Source organism: Scyliorhinus canicula, chromosome 1 (assembly GCF_902713615.1).
Source record: "Scyliorhinus canicula chromosome 1, sScyCan1.1, whole genome shotgun sequence".
Classification (NCBI taxonomy): domain Eukaryota; kingdom Metazoa; phylum Chordata; class Chondrichthyes; order Carcharhiniformes; family Scyliorhinidae; genus Scyliorhinus; species Scyliorhinus canicula.
The window spans coordinates 234,397,601-234,418,083 of NC_052146.1; the positions used below are offsets into that span (position 1 = coordinate 234,397,601).

At 49.0% G+C, this 20,483-nt stretch overlaps 1 protein-coding gene across 2 annotated transcripts in view; it reads right to left on the bottom strand.

Annotated features, from left to right (window-relative positions):
- The window catches only part of ccdc85a (coiled-coil domain containing 85A), a 942,586-nt gene that overhangs the window by 23,628 nt on the left and 898,475 nt on the right, over positions 1 to 20,483 (bottom strand). For both annotated transcript variants that reach the window (XM_038809420.1, XM_038809411.1), the window contains exon 3: positions 6,257 to 6,376. In XM_038809420.1, coding sequence (XP_038665348.1) covers positions 6,257 to 6,376 — 120 coding nt within the window. The remainder of the gene's footprint in view (positions 1 to 6,256; positions 6,377 to 20,483) is intronic.

The following is a 20,483-nucleotide window of genomic DNA, read 5'->3' on the forward strand; positions in this document are numbered from 1 at the left end:
ACAATTCATATCTCCAGCCCTCACAAAGGTCCACTCAGCACATGGAGAAGGCAGGCATGCTCACCATCTGCATTTGGATGAGTCCTGCTCACCATTTGTCCACCTGATCATCCACAACAACAGGGAAGATCACAGACCAGAGGAGGGGGCTACCGAATCTCAGGCCATGCACCCACTTTGAGGAGCAGACATTTGAGCAGCTGGAAAGGACAGGGACCATTCATGAGCTGAATGCGAGATTGGCATATCCCAGCCAACTAGTGAGGCCCCATCCACTAGTCTTTGCCCAACCACCAAACTGTGAGTGCTCTTTGATGCAAGCGATTAGACAACCAACCATAATTATCGCTTCTCTCCATTACAGCCACCAGCAAGCAATGGAAGAGATTCACCACCAGTCAGTCCATCAACCCCAGTCCCTAAGCCACCTGGGATGAGGATCCTGAAGACTCACCAGTTGACGAGCCATCGGTCATCACCAGCGCAGACAACTCAGTGGGACCAAATTTTAGAACGGCCTTTGGGTCACCATCCAATTAGCACAGATTTGGGTCCACAGCAGGCAGAGGCAGTGACAGTAAAGGCCACCGACATATGATGACCCCTGAGGCTAGGCTCCTGCTGAGTCCAAGTCCAATGACAAGCCTCAGAGAGTTATTGGAGCACCAAAGACAGACAGGGCCATGTCAGTCTCTAACGTCCTCGCACCAACATGCCACTGCATCAAGGTCACCATTGGAAGGGTGGTGACTGCAATGGAGAGCTTTGCCCGTCGGTTTGTGCCAGGTATGCGTCAAAACTTTCAGACCATCGCCATATCCACAAATGGGATGCATCAATGACAATGAGGATCTACAGGCATTTAGACAGGCAAGGGCTAATTAGGGAAAGTCAGCATGTCTTTGTAAGGGGAAAGTCATGTCTTACGAATTTGATTGAGTTTTTTCAAGGGGTAACCAAGAAGGTAGATGAGAGCAGTGCGGGTTGACGTTTACCTACATGGACTTTAGCAAGGCCTTTGACAAGGTATCGCATCATAAGTTGTTGCAAAATGTTAAATCTCACGGAATCCAGGGGGAGGTCACCAATTGGATACAAAATTGGCTTGGCGACCGAAGCCAAAGGGTGGTTATGGAGTGTTGTTTTTCAAACTGGAGGCCTGTGACCAGCGGTGTGCCTCAGGGATCGGTGCTGGGTCCACTGTTACTTGTTATATATATTAATGATTTAGATGCGAATGTAGGAGGCATGGTTAGTAAGTTTGCAGATGACACCAAGATTGGTGGCATAGTGGATAGTGAAGAAGGTTATATAAGATTGCAACAGGATCTTGACCAATTGGGCCAGTGGGCCGATGAATAGCAGATGGAACTCAATTTGGATAAATGTGAGGTGATGCATTTTGGTAGATCAGGGCAAGACCTATTCAGTTAATGGTAGGGAGATGGGGAAAGTTACAGAACAAAGAGATCTAAGAATACAAGTTCATAGCTCCTTGATGGTGGAGTCGCAGGTGGACAGGGTGGTGAAGGAGGCATTCAGCATGCTAGGTTTTATTGGTCAGAATATTGAATACAAGAGTTGGGATGTCTTGTTGAAATTGTACAAGACATTGGTAAGACCACACATGGAATACTGTGTTCAGTTCTGGTCACCCTATTATAGAAGGATATTGTTAAACTAGAAAGAGTGCAGAAGAGATTTACAAGGGATACTACCAGGACTTGATGGTCTGAGTTATAAGCAGAGGCTGGATAGGCTGGGACTTTTTCCCTGTCGCGTAGGAGGCTTAGGGGTGATCTTATAGAGGTCTAAAATAATGAAGAGCATCAATAAGGTAGATAGTCGACATCTTTTCCCAAAGGTAGAGGAGTCTAGAACTAGAGGGCATAGGTTTAAGGTGAGAGGGGAGAGATACAAAAGTGACCAGAGGGGAAATTTCTTCACACAGAGGGTGGTGAGCATCTGGAATGGGCTGCCAGAGGCAGTGGTAGAGGCAGGTTCCATTTTAGTCCTTTAAAAAGCAGTTAGATAGTTACATGGGCAGAGTGGGTATAGAGGTACAAGGGCCAAATACAGGCAAGTGGGACTAGCTTAGTGACAGAAACTGGGCGGCATAGACAAGCTGGGCCAATTGTAAACATCTATGACTCTGACATCCTTAAATGCCCTCCATGTAATGTCTTTCAGCTTGATTGTGGGTTACATTTCAACTAGTTGTGGGGATTTTAGGCGCTCATGGCTGGCCTGTAGTGTGATATCATGACCATGCTTACAGCTAGACACTACCCTGATAGTAGTTACCATTTTCCACCTGCATGATGCAGAGTTATGGATCTAGCTGACACTTTGTGACACCTGAGATGTCTGCCAGACAACAATGGTTATATGAGATAAGAGGTATGTGTCTGGGCTCCTGATGCTGGACTATGAAATGGGTGAATGCCACTCTGGACCTGATGGTCTGACTAGCGTGGCTTGACACAATCTCAGAGCTTGATTTCCAACAGGCAAGCAGCATGTTGATCTGATCGGGACAAAGCCATCAGTGTGCCAGGTTTCTTTGTGTTCATCTGCAATTGCTGGAATGAAAATGTGGAGGCCTCAAATGGGATCAGAGTGAAGCTCGGCTACATCTTGTGTGTGCTCATTATTATCAATGATGTTAGCAAGTAATACCTAAATGCACTGTCGACATTGACTGGACTGCCTTCCGCCCAGATGCAAGGGCAACGCTGAGCAGGAACTTGGGAAGTCCATACGAAGGCTGGATCATGAGTGTTTATCAATGATAAGATGATGGTGCTGCTGAAACTCTCTCTATGACTTGACTCACAGGCTCACATCCATGATTGAGAGCAATAGACCACATCGTCCGAAAGACCAATGTCATACCAGCGACTCAGTATGAGAATGAGTCCAGAAAATTATTCTTATATAGTGGGTGGCCTGCAGAAAGATGCCGCAGTTTGGGTTCAGATCAGACCTCAGATGTTGAAGTGAAAGCAATGATAGATGATGTCTGCTTTGATGCTACTTGCAATGTTCTGGCATACTGCCACGAGGCTAACATCGGTACAGAAGTGTTGGCTCGATGCTTGAAAAGAACGCTTCATGTCAAATGTGTTCATCATGCCCCATGAGCCAGAGGCTGCATAGCCTTGCAAGGGTGAGGCCCTCATCATGCAAGATTGTAACAAAGCATTGAGACTGATGACCTTTCATTGAGATGACAAGGATAGCAAAGGAGGTGTTAATATCAAGTCAGTATGGAGGGCACAGGTGAAAGAGGCTTGTATGAGCAAGTCGTCATCGTCAACCTGAAACATTGTGGCTTTAAAGATTTCATCGGTACATATGCACATCAACCAATGCTGTGGCCTCCTCTGGAGTCTCAACATCGTCACCCTCATCCTTCTCAATGCCCTCTTCATGGGAGGAAACGTGCAGCTCCTCCATCTTTCTTTTTGGCAACTCAATCCCCTTTGGAGCACCAGGTTAACAAAGCGCAACAAGCCACAGTGATGCAGGACAGCCTCTAGGGAGTGTATTGGAGGATGTCACCTGGCCAGTCTAGATACTGGAAATGCATTTTCAGCATGCCAATAGTCTGCTCAATCAAGCAGCACGTTGCAAAATGAAGAGTGTTGTAGCTCTTCTCTGAAGCACTTTGCAGCCATCGATGGGCTTCATCATCCACCTATTTTGGGTGTAGCCTTTGTCACAGATGAGCCAACTCTGAATGCGCTGAGGGACAGCTAAGATTTGTGGAACCTGTGAGTGACTCAAGATGTAAGAGACGTGAGAGCTCCCAGGGTGTCTCACAAATATCTGCAAAATCATCTTTTGATCATAATAGGGGAAAGCTTTATCTATTCATGAATCGTAGTGACTGCAGGCAGGGAGCTCCTAAAGTGATCTGTGTACTATCGATAGAACCCTGCACCTCTGGGAAACTGTAAATCATTGCAACTCCCACTGCTCTGGAACTTGGCTTGCTTCATCCAGGGAGCAGTGAAGTCATTGGGTGGGATAAAGTGCTGACTCCAGGACAGAATTGGTGGACTTCTGTGGCAGTAAAATTGCAGCCGCTCCCGGAGCATTTATCAACCGTTAATGGGCTAGCAATGGCACCACATAGAACACAATCAATTCCAATGAGAAACGGTGTTGGATACACCGGAGTCAGGCAGCTGACAAGCTGCAGCTGTATATCAGCATTCCACTCTCCACACGCACATATCCAGTCAACAAGATAGCAGCACGAAGAACATCACCCCGGTTCCCTGAACTCGAGACCCTGCTAGACGCCGTGGAGGAGAGGAGGGCCACCCTTTACCCTGGGTGGGAGGAGGTTGCCACCCATCGTCGTACACTGCACCTGGGTGATAATGGCAGAGGCTGTGAGCGCTATGGACAACACCGCCAGGATCGGACAGCAGTGCCAGAAAAAACTGCACAACCTCCTCAGGGTGGCCAGGGTGAGCAGACAGCACTCTTTCCTGGCACGAACCACCCCCCCATATCTCTCCCCCAGCGGGAGGGCGACCAAACCTCCATCCTGCACCATGTGCCAGCACCCATACCAGCCGCCATGGCTGGGTGCCCTGGATACGAAGGCCTCCAGCTACCCACACTCTGTGCTGCATGCGTCCGACTGTCTAGCACTGTACATTTTCTGTCCATCCTCTCCCCCCAGAAGAAGGCAGCCCACAACTGCCGGGAAAGGGAAAAGACTGGAGAGGGACCGCCAGACCTGTGGCCCATCACCACAGCAGAGCAGCGGGCACTGGATCTGGTTGGGTGGACTGGAGAGAGGTGGAGGTCGGCATCGGACGAGCAAGTGAGGCCCGTGAAGTTGGGGTTCCCTGTGCCACATGTATCACCATCCCCTCCACCACCACCACCCACACAACCCTCCCCCCCCACACCCACACCATCCCCACCACCTCCCTCACATACCCACTCCACCAGCATCCACCACCCGAACCCATGATCTGATCGTGCGTCATGTCTTATGTCTTGCAGGATCTCTTGGCAATGAGGTGGGCTTTTTGGTTTCCCCCACCTCCAACCACAACCCCAAGCCCAAGCGTATAGCAGCGAGGAAGAACACATGTGCAGCAAGGGAGCCCTTGAACTGCAGCCCGAGGTGCACCAGTCCAGGGATGACACTGACTTCCCGACACATTTGTCTCCAACAACCTCCGCCATCCCAGAGACATTCACTTTGGTTGGGCACTTTAGTGAAGAGGCTCCTGGGACACTATCTGTTGTGCACCACACACGTGCTGTGGTCCATCAGATGTAGGTAGGAACCCCGAGGGGATGGACTCTTGGACTAGCTGCCGTCCAGATGGGTTTTGGGCTTCTGTAAAGGGTGGTCCCATTAATAATGGAGATGCAGTCGGAGAGCCAGGGACTTCATGAGGGTTTGTCAGCAACCATCCGGTGCCTCCAGGTGCAGTTGGAGGAGTCCAACCGCTTGCAGGAGCAGGAGTCGATGCCGACCAAGCATGCCACCCATGTCAACACAGCACGGGTGCCATTCACGGTGGAGACTTTGGGGGCGAAGGTATCGGTCACGGGTCAAGATGTCCACGGTCTGGGGCACTCTGTGCGAACGGTGGCCGAGGCCCAGAAAAGGGCTGCCCTGTCACAGGGAGCCATGTACTAGGGCCACCTGGACATTGCAGTGGGGCTCCAGAGTGAGGCCCAGTCACAGTGGGCATGGCTGAGAGCGTGGGCCTGGGCCAGGGGCTCCAGCTCACCGCTCCAGTGGCCCACCCCCATCCTTCTCCACCTCATACCCCCTGCCTCTAATGATATCTGGTAGTGCTCCATGATGGGCTAGTTGGCTGGAAGTGTGGCTATTAGATTTGGACTAGGGGTGTCATTCCAGCCAGTTGGGTTATCAATGATAATTGATGAGATGCAAAGGCACGCAATGTTCCCACAATAGAGTGATGGGCAACCTAACCCGCCATTAAACCCGAGTACAGAAAATTGTGAACCATTTTTTTATCAGTAGGAAACTAACTTCAGGCCTCATTCCGAACTTTGTGGTCGCATCCACCATGATACCTGCCCAACAATTGATTGAGGTTGCTTTGTTGCTATTGGGAGCATTCTAAGGAGCAATTTGAAATAATCCGAAGAAAATTTCATACTAGTTTTTTACCTGGGCACATTTATTTCTGATGTGTCATACTCTGCAATATTGTACCTGTTTGAACTGTTGAGGTATGACCAGTACCTTGATAGCATGAACCACAGCCTCGGGTTTCTGAGGCGGTGAGCTATATCCACATTTCCCGTCTTGAAGGCTTGCAGATGACAAAGTCCCATCAGTCCCTGACATCCGCCTAAATGGAGCCTGCAAAGAATAATTAATGCATTATGAATTTTAATGCTGATGCTTTAAAGTAGGTTATTTCAGATGGTGCATACTGAAGATATAATGAAATGCGCGTGGTCCTATGCATCACCCATATAGCATGACCAGTTATTGGCCAGCTAATATGCATTGTAATATTTTCTTCTGAAAGACGCAAGCATCTCTTATAATGGTTTACTTGTCAAAAATAATGAAAACCTTTACCATCGAAAACAGACTTAGATGGAAAATTAACAATATTTACCAAAAACACAGTTCAGCTAACTCACAGATAGACCAGACATAACGGAAGCAGAAAAGTTTCACTTGCTACCTACCTTCTGGAAGTCAATCTTGAGAGATATCAAAACATGAAAATCTATGCCTTCTGAATAGAAGTTCAAACTCAATCAATCGTCATTTATTGAACCAAGGTTTCTGGAGCATGCACAAGATGATGGTGTGACTGCTGATACCCCAGTATAAGTTCTCCAGCTGTACTTTCTCTGTCCTCCCGAACCACTAGAGTTAAATTCATGACATATTTATCCTCAAGTAATTGCCTTGAGCAATGCTCTGTTAGCACCTGATTTACAATAAAGCGAGGAAAATAGCAAATGGATTTGGACTCTTATAACTATGGAGGCGCCAATTTTTCCACAGATGTAAGAATGCAGAAACTCGCACAATGAAAAATATTTACCGCCATGTGAAATTTTGACAGAGCACGGTTTTGTTTTATTTACAGGAGTTGGAACTGAGAGTCTGTGGCTGACATTGAAAGATTTGAACAGTTTAGTGAGATTGATGCTTTGAAGCTAACTAATATAAAGAGTTTTGGAAGATGCTTGGATGGGAAGCATCAAAAGCTGGCTCTTTATGAGAATTAGTATTCTGTGAGTGCATAATGTGTCCATAAATGTGCATGCCCATGTGTGAGAAATGTATTCTTCTTTCACATGCAGGAGTTAGACCTGAGAATATTAGCATAGCAGTAATGTTACTGGACTAATAATCCAAAGGGTAAGACTAATTCTCCAGAGACAGGGGGCTGGGCTTTATCTCCAGTGAGCGTTATACAAAGGGGACCACCTGGCCTCACTTGCTCGTCCGAACCATCCTGCTCAGCATCACCTACCGCCCTCACGGCATTCCTCTATGCTGAACATCACTTTGTTCCCACTCAGTCCTGCAGCTCTGCAGTAGTTTAACATTGGTTAGTGCATAAATTACCTTGAAGTAACCAATCCGCGCCATTCTTCCCGGGGAAGATGCTGGTGTAGTGGTAATAATAATAATAATCGCTTATTGTCACAAGTAGGCTTTAATGAAGTGACTGTGAAAAGCCCCTAGTTGCCATATTCCGGAGCCTGTTCAGGGAGGCCGGTATGGGAATTGAACCCACGCTGCTGGCATTGTTCTGCATTACAAGTCAGCTCTTTAGCCCACTGTGCTAAACCAGCCCGTAATTTCTTTGTAATGTCACTGGATTAAGACCTGGGGGCTTGTGCAAAAATTGGGAGAGCGGTCCCGTAAACTAGTCAGGCAAAAGTCTGACATAATCATACTCGCAGGATCACACCCTGCAGTCAATGTCCCAGACCCCTCCAACACCATGCCAACGTGGTGATACAGTGTTACAGAGTCAGGAGTGAGTGGCCTTGTCAGTCCTCAATTTTGACTCTAGATTCCATGAAGTCTCAAGGCATCAGGTCAAACATGGGTGAGGAACCATCCTGCTCAGCATCACCTACCGCCCTCACAGCATTGTTCTATGCTGAACATCACTTAAAAGAGGGCAGCACGGTGGCCTAGTGGTTAGCACAGCTGCCTCACGGCGCTGAGGTCCCAGGTTCGATCCCGGCTCTGGGTCACTGTCCGTGTGGAGTTTGCACATTCTCCCCGTGTCTGCGTGGGTTTCGCCCTCCACAATCCAAAAATGTGCAGAGTAGGTGGATTGGCCACACTAAATTGCCCCTTAATTGGAAAAAATAATTGGATAATCTAAATTTATTTTAAAAAAATCACTTAAAAGATGCACACAGGGTAGCAAGCACACTCAGGGTAGCAAATGTACTCTCAGTAAGGGGCCACAATGTCCATCACCAAAAGTGGCTTAGTAGCATTGCAACTGATCAAGCTGGCCAAGATGTTTAAATGTCGGAAAGACCAAAGAACTGATCATTAACTTCAGCAAGCGTAGCATGACCCCCCCCCCCCCCCCCCCCCCCCCACCCCCCCCCCCCACCTGCATCAATGGCTCCGAAGTGGAGATGGTCGCGATAGCTTTAAGTTCAAACCATCACCAACAATCTGTCCTGGTCCACTCACATTGATGCAACAGTCAGGAAAGCCCAACAACGTCTCTACTTCCTCTGGAACCTAAAAAAGGTTGCCATGTCTACGTCTACATCGACTCTCTCAAACCTCTACAGATGTGCCATAGAGAACATCCTATCCAGCTGCATCACAGCTTGGTATGGAAACTGCTCGGCCCAAGATTGCAAGTTACTGCAGAGTGTGATGAACTCAGCTCAACGCATCACACAAGCTTGCCATCCTCACATTGATTCTGTATACACCTCCCGCTGCCTCAGGAAGGCAGACAGCATTATCAGAGACCCACCCCACCCAGGCTTTGCCTTCTCCCAAGCCCTTCCATCAGGCAGGAGGTACAGAAGTCTGAAGACCGCACATCCAGACACAGGAACAGCTTCTTCCCCACAGCGGCTAGACTCCTCAACAACTCTCCCTCAAACTGATCTGTTCCCTGTAACACTATTCACAACACCCTACGCTGCTCTTTCTCATGTATTTGCTTTGTTTGGCCTCTTGTTCCGCACTGTAACCAATCACTGTTTGTCAATGTACCATTTGTCAATGTACTCTATCGATAATTCTTTTTTATCTACAATGTACTCTATCGATAATTCTTTTTTATGTACGTACTGTGTACATTCCCTTGGCCGTAGAAAAATACTTTTCACTGTACTTTGGTACATGTGACAATAAATCAAATCAGATCTGAAGGATGTATCATCCAGTCAAAGATGATGAGAGAACCAACAAGAGGAAAAAGTCACCAATCTATCTTTTGCAGATGTATCTACCCATCGTGGTAGGAGTGACCACCTCACAGTCCTTGCGGAGACCTAATTCTGTCCTCACATTGAAGAACCTTCCACCATGTCGTGTGGCACTAATGATGTGCTAAAAGTTTTGTTTCTTGTGAGCCAATGGCATAGGTGGTCCGACATCTCGAGAACTTTATAAAAAGATTAAAATTAATAGATGACACAACACCTGCAAAAAGAATTGGGTAGGCAGGTGCTGAGGCTTTGGCAGTGTGCAGCTTGGCCACTTTATCAACAGGCACCAGCAGGCAAGTCCAAGGTGATTTTAACTCTCTGCCTGCTGGGCCAGTTGGGTTAAAATCTCCCTGACTGTTTCGGAGGAAAGCTTAATGCTTCGCGGTTCACTGGAACCACTGAGGGAAGGATAGGCTTTACTGTTGGCACTGCCATCTTCTGAATGGAGCAAGGGCATTCACCTTAGCAGCTGGATAACTTTTTTTAAATGGGAAGAACGTAAACCAGGGAAGTTAGGCAAAGGCCTGAATGATGGTTTTCACAGCAGGTGCTAAATAGGAGCAAGTGAAACCCGGCTAAAAGAAGCAGGTGTATGAGGAACAATCTGAAGGGCAAGGTGTGCCTCTGGACTCAAAGGGCACGTAGAGTTTATCAGGCAGACTAATATGCTGCTGAAAGGGAGGAACCGGAAATTAGTAGTCTCTTTGGATAATTCTGCAAGATAGAAAAGGGGAAATATTTGTTAAGTATATCTTAAGAAATCAATAGAAAATAAAAAAGATAGATCCACCACTCTGGGAGGTCACTTAAAAATCAATAACGAGGCCTTTGTTCTCATCATGGAGAATTCTAATTTTACTGGTTGACACTGGGACTGACGGCAGGATGGAAGGACAATCTGCACGCATGAGGAAGTTTATTGAAGTACTTCAAAACCTTTTCTTAAGCGGCATGTCAGGAAAACCCTCAAGTGGAAATGTAACAATGGATTTATTGCCAACTAATGAGGAGAGATTAATAAGCCAAATTGAATAAAGATAACAATTAAGAACTGCTAATCATCACATTGCTGCATTTAAGGTTCAAATAAGGACAGAACAAATCATAAAACCATTGGATTAAAGGATTGAAATATCATATGAAAGGTGTAAAATGGGAAGAATTTTTCAAAGAGAAAGTTATGGATGAAAAATGAGAACACTTTCAGGATTACTATCGGATGTTACAGATATTGCTTATCCCAGAAATAATTCAAGGAGAAGAGAAAGTACATCCTAAATGAAGAAAAGCAACACCAGAAAGAAAGAAAGGAGCTATGAACCTCTGCATTTACTGGGAATAATTTGGATTACAAGAAATCTAAATTCAACTGGAGGAATACAACAAATTGATCAGAGACAAAGGAGGGGGAGTTGAATATGAATAGTCACCAGGTATGGATTAATTACACATCAGTTTTGAAAACTGGGATGAAAATTGTCCCCTTTGGGCAGGTTTAGGATTAATGGTCACTTTTGAAATAACAAGGGAGGTGACAAACTGGAGAGACATACAGAAGTAGTTCCAGAGGACAGGAGCGTGGAGGTTGGAAGAAAGCCTACTGATGGAATAGAAGCTGGGAGGAGGAAGGAGAAACATGGGGCCAGATTTTCAAAGGATAGGTGGGAACTTGATACCTGGATAAATTCCAGCTCCTGACCCGATGCCTGAACTGTGACTATCGCACGATACTATCTTGCATGGTTTGATTGGGAAGGAGGTGAGCTCAATGCCCAATTAGAGGTACTGAGTGCCTCCAGGAGGCAGGAACTGACTGCCTGATGCCAGTGGCAAAAGCAAGCTGCAGCATGGTAGCACAGTTGCTTCACAGCACTCGGGTCCCAGATTTGATTTCCGGCTTGGGTCACTGTGTTGAGTCTGCACGTTCTACCTGTGTCTATGTGGGTTTCCTCCGGATGCTCTGGTTTCTTCCCACAGTTCAAAGATGTGTAGTTTAGGTGGGTTGGCCACGCTAAATTGCCCTTAGTGTCCAAAAAGGTTAGGTGGGGTTACTGGGTTACAGGGATAGGGTGGAGGTGTGGGCTTATGTAGGGTGCTCTTTCCAAGGGCCGGTGCAGACTCGATGGGCTGTGTGGCCTCCTTCTGCACTGTAACGTCTATGTCTATGTTAGGAATTAGCACTGCCTTGCTAGAGAAAAGACCAGAAGTGTAAATACCGTGCAAGGTGGCCAGGCACACCAAGTTGAGTGCTCAAGACAATGTCAGGGTGAGCCCTCAAATATCACAACAAAAAAGATGGGAAAACATTTTCTTTTGCCCCATGATGACCCCAGTAGCCGCGCACAAAAGTCTACCCGAACATTTGGCTTTGTCCTGAAAAAAAGGCTGAAAATTCCATTCTGTTCTAGACAGGCCAGTGAACAAGCTCCTGAAGGTGTCCAATAGATCTTAATTGGCACGGAGTGTGCTTCTCATTCCGTCCCTCCTACAGACCATTTGAAAATTGCAAACTGTCTGGAGGTGTCAGGATCCATGCCCACACTTACTTGACCAGCCCATGGCATCAGAACATTGCAGAAGTATTTCATTTCAGGTTTTACCAACTTGATTGCTTTCTTTGATGAAGTAAAAGAGAGGGGTGCTGAGGGGAGTTGCGGTTAATGTTCTGTATATCTACTCGCAAATGGCAATTGACAAGGTATCACACGATGGGCTGGTTAGCAAAACTAAAATAAATGGACTTTACTTTAAATGGAATTTACTGCATACCTTATACACACTGTATACTGGGTGGTCTTATGTTCCTAAGGAATGGAAAGCAGAGAGTAGTGATGAACGGCCATGATGTTTCCCAGGGGTTGGCATTAGGTCTATCAATATTTCCTCTGAGCTGTGTGTGAGTGCGGTCACGTGATCAGCTTGACTGTACTATGAACGGTATTAAAGAAACCGGTCACAACAGTAAACTAAAGCAGAGGGTGGGGCTGAGATTAAAAACCCAACTCCAAAAGCCAGAAGGAAAAAAAAAACAGTGAAACTGGGGGGAAACAAAATACTGGTCCGAACTGGTCTTGAGGATGACCCCTCAAATTTGGCTTTTGGAACACCAGTAAAATAGGAAAATAAGAATACTGGTCCGAAATGTTTTTCCATTTTAGGATGGAGAGAGGGAGTGGGAAAAACGCAGCTGCGATTGGCGAAGAAGTGAATGTGGGAGAGAGAGAATGTATGATTGGAGGAGCAATGAGCTAGGAAAAAAGAGAATCTGTGATTGGAGGAGTACCAAACACATGAGGGAGGGAATCTGTGATTGGATGAATGAGCTCCAGCGGGGGATGGAGTTCGAGCTGTCCCAAATGAAGCCTGAAAAGAGAAGAGAGGAGGCAAAGAATTGGATTATGGTTCAGAGCTCCTGGAGTGACTGGTCTGGGACTAATTGGACAGCTATGACAGAGAACGTGCACAGGTAAAATGGGCTGCATGATGCCCTTCTGTGCTGTATCCTCCATTGGTTCTATGATAAACCTGGGGAATGATGATTGCCAGTGAGGTTTGGCAAGGTAATGGGTGATACCACAGCAATGTGTGATGTTGAAGGGTGTAATAATCCACAAGAGGCAGGAGTCCCGTCATCACACCAATATTTATTGCCAATAACTATATACAAGAGCAGCTCCAACAGTGCTGCTAGCATTCCAGTCAACTTAAGACTGGATCACAAAGCCTACACAGGTGCTTATATGGGCCCCCTCAATGAGCTATCATTGAGGGAGCTCATACTCCAATTGGCCAACCAATAATGCTAATTGGAGGTCATTACATCCCCCCCCCCCCCCCCCCCCCCCCCCCCCAAGGTCCGAGGAATTCCTGCCAGCTGGCATTCCTCTGAGCTTCTTCCTGCTCCTCATGTCCGGGTCTGTCACCTCTGTGTCGTCCGCCGAGTGGTTCTCCGACATGGGCGGGGTGTACCTTATAGGTGCCCGTCTTTTTCTTGACGACCTCCTTGGAAGTTGTTCTTCCTCCTCCTCGGGGAGAGGTGTCGCGTCGACCTCGTCGAACGTGTCCATCTCTGGCTCTGACGACTGGAAGACGGGGTCTGGAGAAATTGCTCGGGGCTGGGGTGTGGGTATCTTTTCCGTCTGGGCTATCCCAGCTTGAGGCGGTCCTGCTTCGCCTACCTCCAGGTGTGGTTACTCTGCCCTTATTTGGTCTAGGTGTTTCTTCAGCACCTTACCTCCTATCGAAACTTCTTAGGATATCGGCCCTGTTTGGGACTCTACCGTGCCTTTGACCCACGTTGGCCCATTCCCATAATTCTTGACCCAAACCGGTGCCCCCACCTGGAAATGTCTCTGCTGCCGACTATTATCATGCCCCCTGCGTTGGGCCTCCTGTTGTTTCTCCACTTTCCCCGGTAATTTGGGAAAAGGAGACTCAGACTCGTTCGCAGCCGACTTCCCATTAAGAGTTCAGCTGGCGGTATGCCCGTTGTGGAATGCGGTGTGGTCCTGTAATCAAACAGCCAGCGGGAGAGCTTTGTGTCCATTGACACTGCCGGCTGCTTCTTGAGTCCCGCTTTTAGTGTCTGGACCGCTCTCTCTGCCAGGCTGTTGGACGCTGGATGGTAAGGGGCCGTTTTGATGTGGCGGACTCTGTTTTCTTTTAGGAATTTTCCAAATTCCCCACTTGTGAATGCTGTTCCGTTGTCCGACACCAATACCTCCGGAAGAACATGTGTTGCAAATGAGGCCCTGAGCTTTTCGATTGTCGTGCTGTGCTTGCCGTGTTTACCCGGTGGACGTCCAACCATTTGGAGTGGGCGTCCACTATCACCAAAAACATTGAACCCTTGAAAGGGCCGGTGTGGTCAATATGCAGGCGGGTCCATGGTCTGCCTGGCCATTCACACGGGTGCAATGGCGCAGCTGGTGGCACTCTTTGCCCCTGGCGGCACTCCTGGCACCGACGTACAAAGGCTGCTATGTCTGTGTCCAATCCTGGCCAACAAACGTAGCTTCGGGCTAGCATCTTCATTTTAGACACCCCTGGGTGTCCGTGACGTAACTCGGTTAAGATTGCCCGACGGCCCTGAGCTGGGACTATTACCCGGGCTCCCCATAATAGGATACCGTCTTCAACGGTTATTTGGTTCCTTCTGCTCCAGTATGGGTGCATCTGGGGCTCCCCTGGTCTTTCCAGTTTCCCCTGTTAGCAGTAAATGCTTCATCTTGGCTAAAACTGGGTCTTTTTGCGTCCACAACCGAATATGTTGTGCGTCCACTGGTAGGGTGTCCAAAAAATTCAGAGTCATTACTGTCTCCTCTACTTTCGGTATTAGCGGCGGGGAGTTCGGGAGGGGAAGTCTGCTCAAAGCATCTGCATGTGCTACTCGCGTTCCCGGTCTGGGCTCCAGAATGTATCTATATGCCGCCAGTAGCAACGCCCAGCGCTGGATTCTAGCTGATGCGATCGGGGGTATTGACTTGTCTTCTTTTAATAACCCTAATAACGGCTTATGGTCCATCACTATGGTGAATTTCCGCCCGTACAAATATTGGTGAAATTTCTTTACTGCAAATATCACCGCCAGTCCTTCCTTCTCGATTTGGGTGTACTTCCTCTCAGCCATCACCAAGGTCCTCGAAGCATAGGCTATTGGCCGTTTTTCCCCATTCCTTCCTCTATGTGCTAAGACGACTCCTACCCCGTAAGGGGATGCGTCACTAGTGACCACCAACTCCTTCCTTGGGTCATAATGCTCGAGGACATTTTCGGATGACAGCTGTTCCTTAATGTCCCTAAATGCTTGGTTTTGGCGGGCGGACCATTTCCATTCTTGCCCTTTTTTAGTAGCTGGTGGAGGGGTTCTAGGATGGATGCCCTATTTTCAATAGATTTGCCATAATAGGTTACCAACCCTAGAAATGGTCGTAGCTCCTGGACCGTGGTGGGAGCTGGGGCTTCTTTTATTGCCCTTACTCTGTCTTCCAATGGGTGTAAGCCCGACTTGTCTACTTTATATCCCAGGTACGTCACTTGTGGTGCCAGAAAAACACATTTTTCTCTTTTAAGCTGTATGCCTGCCTTTGCGAAACGCCTGAGCACTTCCTCCAGGTTCCTTAAGTGTTCCCTGTTCGTCCTACCCGTGATTAAGACATCGTCCAAATAAATCGCCACCTGCGGTAGTCCCTGCAGAATATTTTCCATCGTACGCGGGAATACAGCGCAGGCTGATGACACTCCGAAAGGTAGCCTAGTATAACGAAAAAGGCCCTTCAGGGTGTTGATCGTAGCGAACCTCTGGGAGTCCTTGTCCAGTTTTAACTGCAGGTAGGCGTGGCTCATGTCCAGTTTCGTGAACAAAAGCCCACCTGCCAATTTGGCATATAGGTCGTCTATTTTCGGACTCGCGTATTTGTCCAGCAGTGCGTATTTGTTTACCGTCTGTTTGAAATCTCCACAGAGACGTATCGAGCCGTCTGGCTTCAAAATTGGTACCACCGGCACTGCCCATTCCGAGAATGGTACTGGTCTGATAATGCCACCGTGCTGTAACCTTTCTATTTCAACCTCTACTTTCTTCCTTAACGCGAAAGGTACTGCCCTGGCCTTACAAAATTTCGGAAGGGCTTCTGGTTCCATGTGCAAAGTTGCTTTGGCGCCTATGATTTCCCCCAAACCTTCTTGGAAGACCTCTGGGTATTTTTAGAGTACTCCACTCAACTGCCCGCTTCCACTCTGGAAAATTTTCATCCAATCTAATTTTAGGTCTTTCAGCCAGTTCCATCCAATTAAGCTCGGTTCGGAGCCCTCTACTACCGTCAATGGTAATCTGAACAATTGTTTCTCATATTCCACGGGTACATGAGTCGTGCCTAGAACTTCCAGGGGTTCCCCCATGTAGGTTTTATGTTTCGTTGATGTTTTTGTTAGGGTTAGTGGCTGGAGTCCATCTTTGATTTTTTAAAATGCTGCCACTCCCATTACTGATACGGCCGCCCCCGTGTCTATTTCCATTATTGTCGGCCTACCGTTCACCCGTGGGGTAATCTTAATAGGTTCTGCTTTCTTCATCGCAATATTATATAATTGTTCCCCTTCGGAGGAGGATGGGGCGTCTAGGTTGTGTACTTCCCTGCGTCACACCTGCTATTCCTCTTTTGCCACCTCCTTCTAGGGTTTCTGTCGCTGTTACCCCACTCTGTCCGGTGCCAGAAACGGTCCTTCTCTGTTGGGGGAGCCTCAGCCGGAACTTCGCTTTGTCTCCAGTTAGTCCTAGCAGACTTGGGTGCAGTTCTGGGGTTTTCCTTTGGCCCTCTATTCCTCAGGCTTTTCCTGAGAGCGGCTATCTGGTAGCTGGACCTGTTGTGGTAGTCCGTCTCACAGGTATCTACCTCAATTGGCGTGCCCTGTAGTTCCTGCGCCCCACTTGCTGCCTTTTCTAGGGACAGTGCAAGCTGTAACGCATGCCTGCAGTCTAGCTGCGTTTAAATAGTCCGTCAAATTTTCCTGTTCTGCCCATGTAGATTCCCGTGGCGGCTGGGACTGGAAAACATAGCTCAATAAGTAGATCTGTAAGTTTGGAGAAAATCTTGCCTTATTTTAGTTCAAGTTGGAAATTGGCTCTCAGTTGCCACATTCCGTTTTTTGAAAATAAATTTAGAGTACCCAATTAATTATTTCCAATTAAGTAGCAATTTAGCGTGGCCAATCCACCTAACCTGCACGTCTTTGGGTTGTGAAGGCAAAACCCAATCAAACACGGGAGAATGTACAAACTCCATCTGGACAGTGCCCCAGAGCCTGGATCGGACCTGGGACCTTGGCGCCGTGAGGCAGCAGTGCTAACCACTGTGCCACCATGCTGCCCCTAGTTGCCACATTCTATTGCCAAAATGTTGCTTCCATCATCGACTTGAAATGTTTCTCGCTCCACAGATATTGCCCGACTTGCTGAGTTTGTCCAACATTCTCTCTTCCTATTTAAGCTAAACTGCGAACTCCCCTCCCCCTGCCCCCTCCCCCCATCAATGACAGACCTTCCCACCCTGAGGCCAGGTGTAGGGGAGGCGGTGGCAAAGTGGTATTATCACGGGACTAGTAACTCAGAGACCGAAAGTAATGCTCTCGGGTCACAGGTTCAAATTCCACCACTGCAGATGGTGAAATTTGAATGCAATAAAAATCTGGAATTAAAAAAATCTAACGATGACCATGTCGATTGTCGTAAAAACCCATCTGGTTCACTAATGCCCTTAAGGGAAGGAAATCTGTCACCCTTACCCGGTCTGGCCCACATCTCACTCCAGACCCACAGATGGAACTGCGGCCCCTCACCGCCACAGAGCATAGAGTGTTGGACCTGGTCGGTTGGGTTGGAGAGGAGGCACTCGCCGATGCAGGGGTTCGTATTGGAGCAACAAGTGAGCTGCAATGAATAGTGATGACCCTACGGCTCGTGTGGCACTCCTTCACCACCCACACCCAGGGACTAAGCACGCATCCTGTCTTTTGTCTTGCAGGATCACCTGGCAACGAAGCGGGTCCATCAGGTGTCCCCATCCGGCCGCCAACCCGTGACTCATTCAGCGATGAGGCAGGACCAGCTGGTGAACCGCACCCCCAGCCGTAACCCCGCGATACCCTGGAGCACACATCTGGGGACGACACTGACCTCTCAGCACTGCTGTCACCTGCACCCTCCACCATCCCAGAGACAGTCACCTCGGTTGGGCATGTTGGTGAAGTGGCTCCTGGGGCACTATCTAGGGAGCACCACACAGGAATCCCGGGGAGGCGGGGGGATGGTTGGAGGGTGGCCCACTAGCTGTTGTCCAGATGGGTCTTGGGCTTCTGAAAAGGGTGGTCCCCTCAATGCTAGAGGTGCAAATGGAGAGACGGGGACTACATGTGAGATTGTCAGCAACCATCCAGTGCCTGCAGATTCAGTAGGCGGAGGTCAACCACTGCATGCTACCCAGGTCAACATCGTCACTGAGTGACATGGCACAGACGCAGAGGCACGTGGTACAGTCCCAGAGGGATGTGGCGTAGTCCAGAAGGAATGTGGGACAGAACCCTGTGCTCCATGCCACAAGCATGGAGTCCTTGGTCGAGCTGAGCGTGGCCATCCAAGTCTGGCAGCGTCAGGTGATGGCGGTTCCCCCAGAGCTCGCTCCGGCTGCACGCCCATGCCAGGGAGTAGTCCTGGGACCATTGGGCACTCCGAGAGAGGAGGAAGTGATGGGGGCCGTGCCGGTGACCCCCACAGGGGAGGTGCTGGAACATCTCAGCCCCTCCGAATCTCCCCCACCTGTCCCTGGTGCGCCCGGTGTGCAGGGGAAGAACAGCGTGGGGCCAGGCCATTCCATTTCTTATGTATCACCTGGGGATCACCTAGACAGAGTGTTGGGGCATTTAAGGCGAGAAAGTTAGACACCAGTTAAGTTGTTACGGATGAAGTACATAGGTTAGCGTTTGGGGCTAGGGCACAAATCTTGTATATAATCACAATGAACACCTGTTCACCAATCTTCCTCCCTCAGTGCTCTGTCTGAAGGGTGTGAGGGATGAGCTCGCTGGGTGCAGAGAATGTTCCGGGTAGGGGGGTGGGAGGCCACTAGTGTGGGCGCAGACATTAGAGGTGGGCAGGGGCCAGGGCTCCCAGGGAAGTTGGAAGCCACCTCCAGAGGTGGCAGGGGATGGGGCTTGATATGTGGGGGGCCATGTGTTCGGGCCTACCAGGTGCAGGACCCATAACTTCACACCGCCCAATACCCAACCTAACCCCAGACCCTGTCCACACCCCCACCACGCCAGGGCTTCGATGATATAGAATGGCCAGCACGCAGGCAGGGATCACCCCGGCGGATGGTGGAAAGTAATACTGAGGGCAGGAGTCAGACATTGGTAAATGATGGAGGGCACCAGAACTCATTGCAGAACGGGTCATCATCATCGTCCGTCCCATGGACCTGACCACTGATACTGCTAACCCAGAGCCAGCACCATGCAGTGAAGCAAGCAGGAACCACGGACAGGGTGCATGTGGTGCGGGAGGGGGGGGGGGGGGGGTGGGATGGTGCAGGTCTGGAGGGGGGTGGTTGTAGGGAGGGTGGACAGGGAGAGTAACTGGCCAGACGGGGAGGGGAGTGGGGGGGGGGGGGTGTGGGAATGGAATGGGCGTTCAAGCTGCTGCCAGCGAGGCCCTTCTAGTCGGTGAACGTAGTGCCGCTTAGATTGTCCCGTGCGTGGTGGCCCTGACATACACGTTGTGGGCTATCTGCGTCTGTCCGGGCCCCATGATGTAACTGCAAATTGTAATGGAGGATGCAGCAGACCACCACGATATGCAAGATCTTCCCAGGGCTGTGCTCGAGGGTCCCACCAGTGCAGACCAGGCACCTGAACCGCATCTCGAGCACACCAATGCACAACTTGATCACGCTCCTGGTTGCAGTGGGTATTGGTATAACAGTTCTCTGCATTGGCCTGTGGTCTCCGGTTAGGCATCATCAGTTACAAATGCAGCGGTTAACTCCTGTCACCCTGAAGACAAACACTGACATGGGGGAACTCCTCGAAAATGTCAGGCACCATCGGGTACGAGAGGATGAAGGGATCGTGCACGCTGCCTGGATACAGGGCACAGACCAGCTGCACATTCAGCGAGTGAAACCCATTTCGGTTCGTGAAAGGCACCCCTCATGCAGTGGTGCTTGTAGTGGGAGACACATCCCGTCAATCACGCCCTGGACTTAGGCTATCTCAGCGAGGTTGGCGAATCCTGCTGCCCGGACAACTTACATCCATATGTAGGTGGATATGCTGTGCCGCCTCGACATAAGGGCCTTTGTAACAATGCGGGTTCACCTGTGCAGGGAGGTCTGGTAGATCCCAGACACGTCCCCACTTGGCACCTGAAAGGACCCCATTGCAAAAAACGTTCAGGGCGACCGTCACCTTGACAACCTCTGGGAGCAGGTGTCCTCCACCACACCTCCCGCGGCTTCTGATGC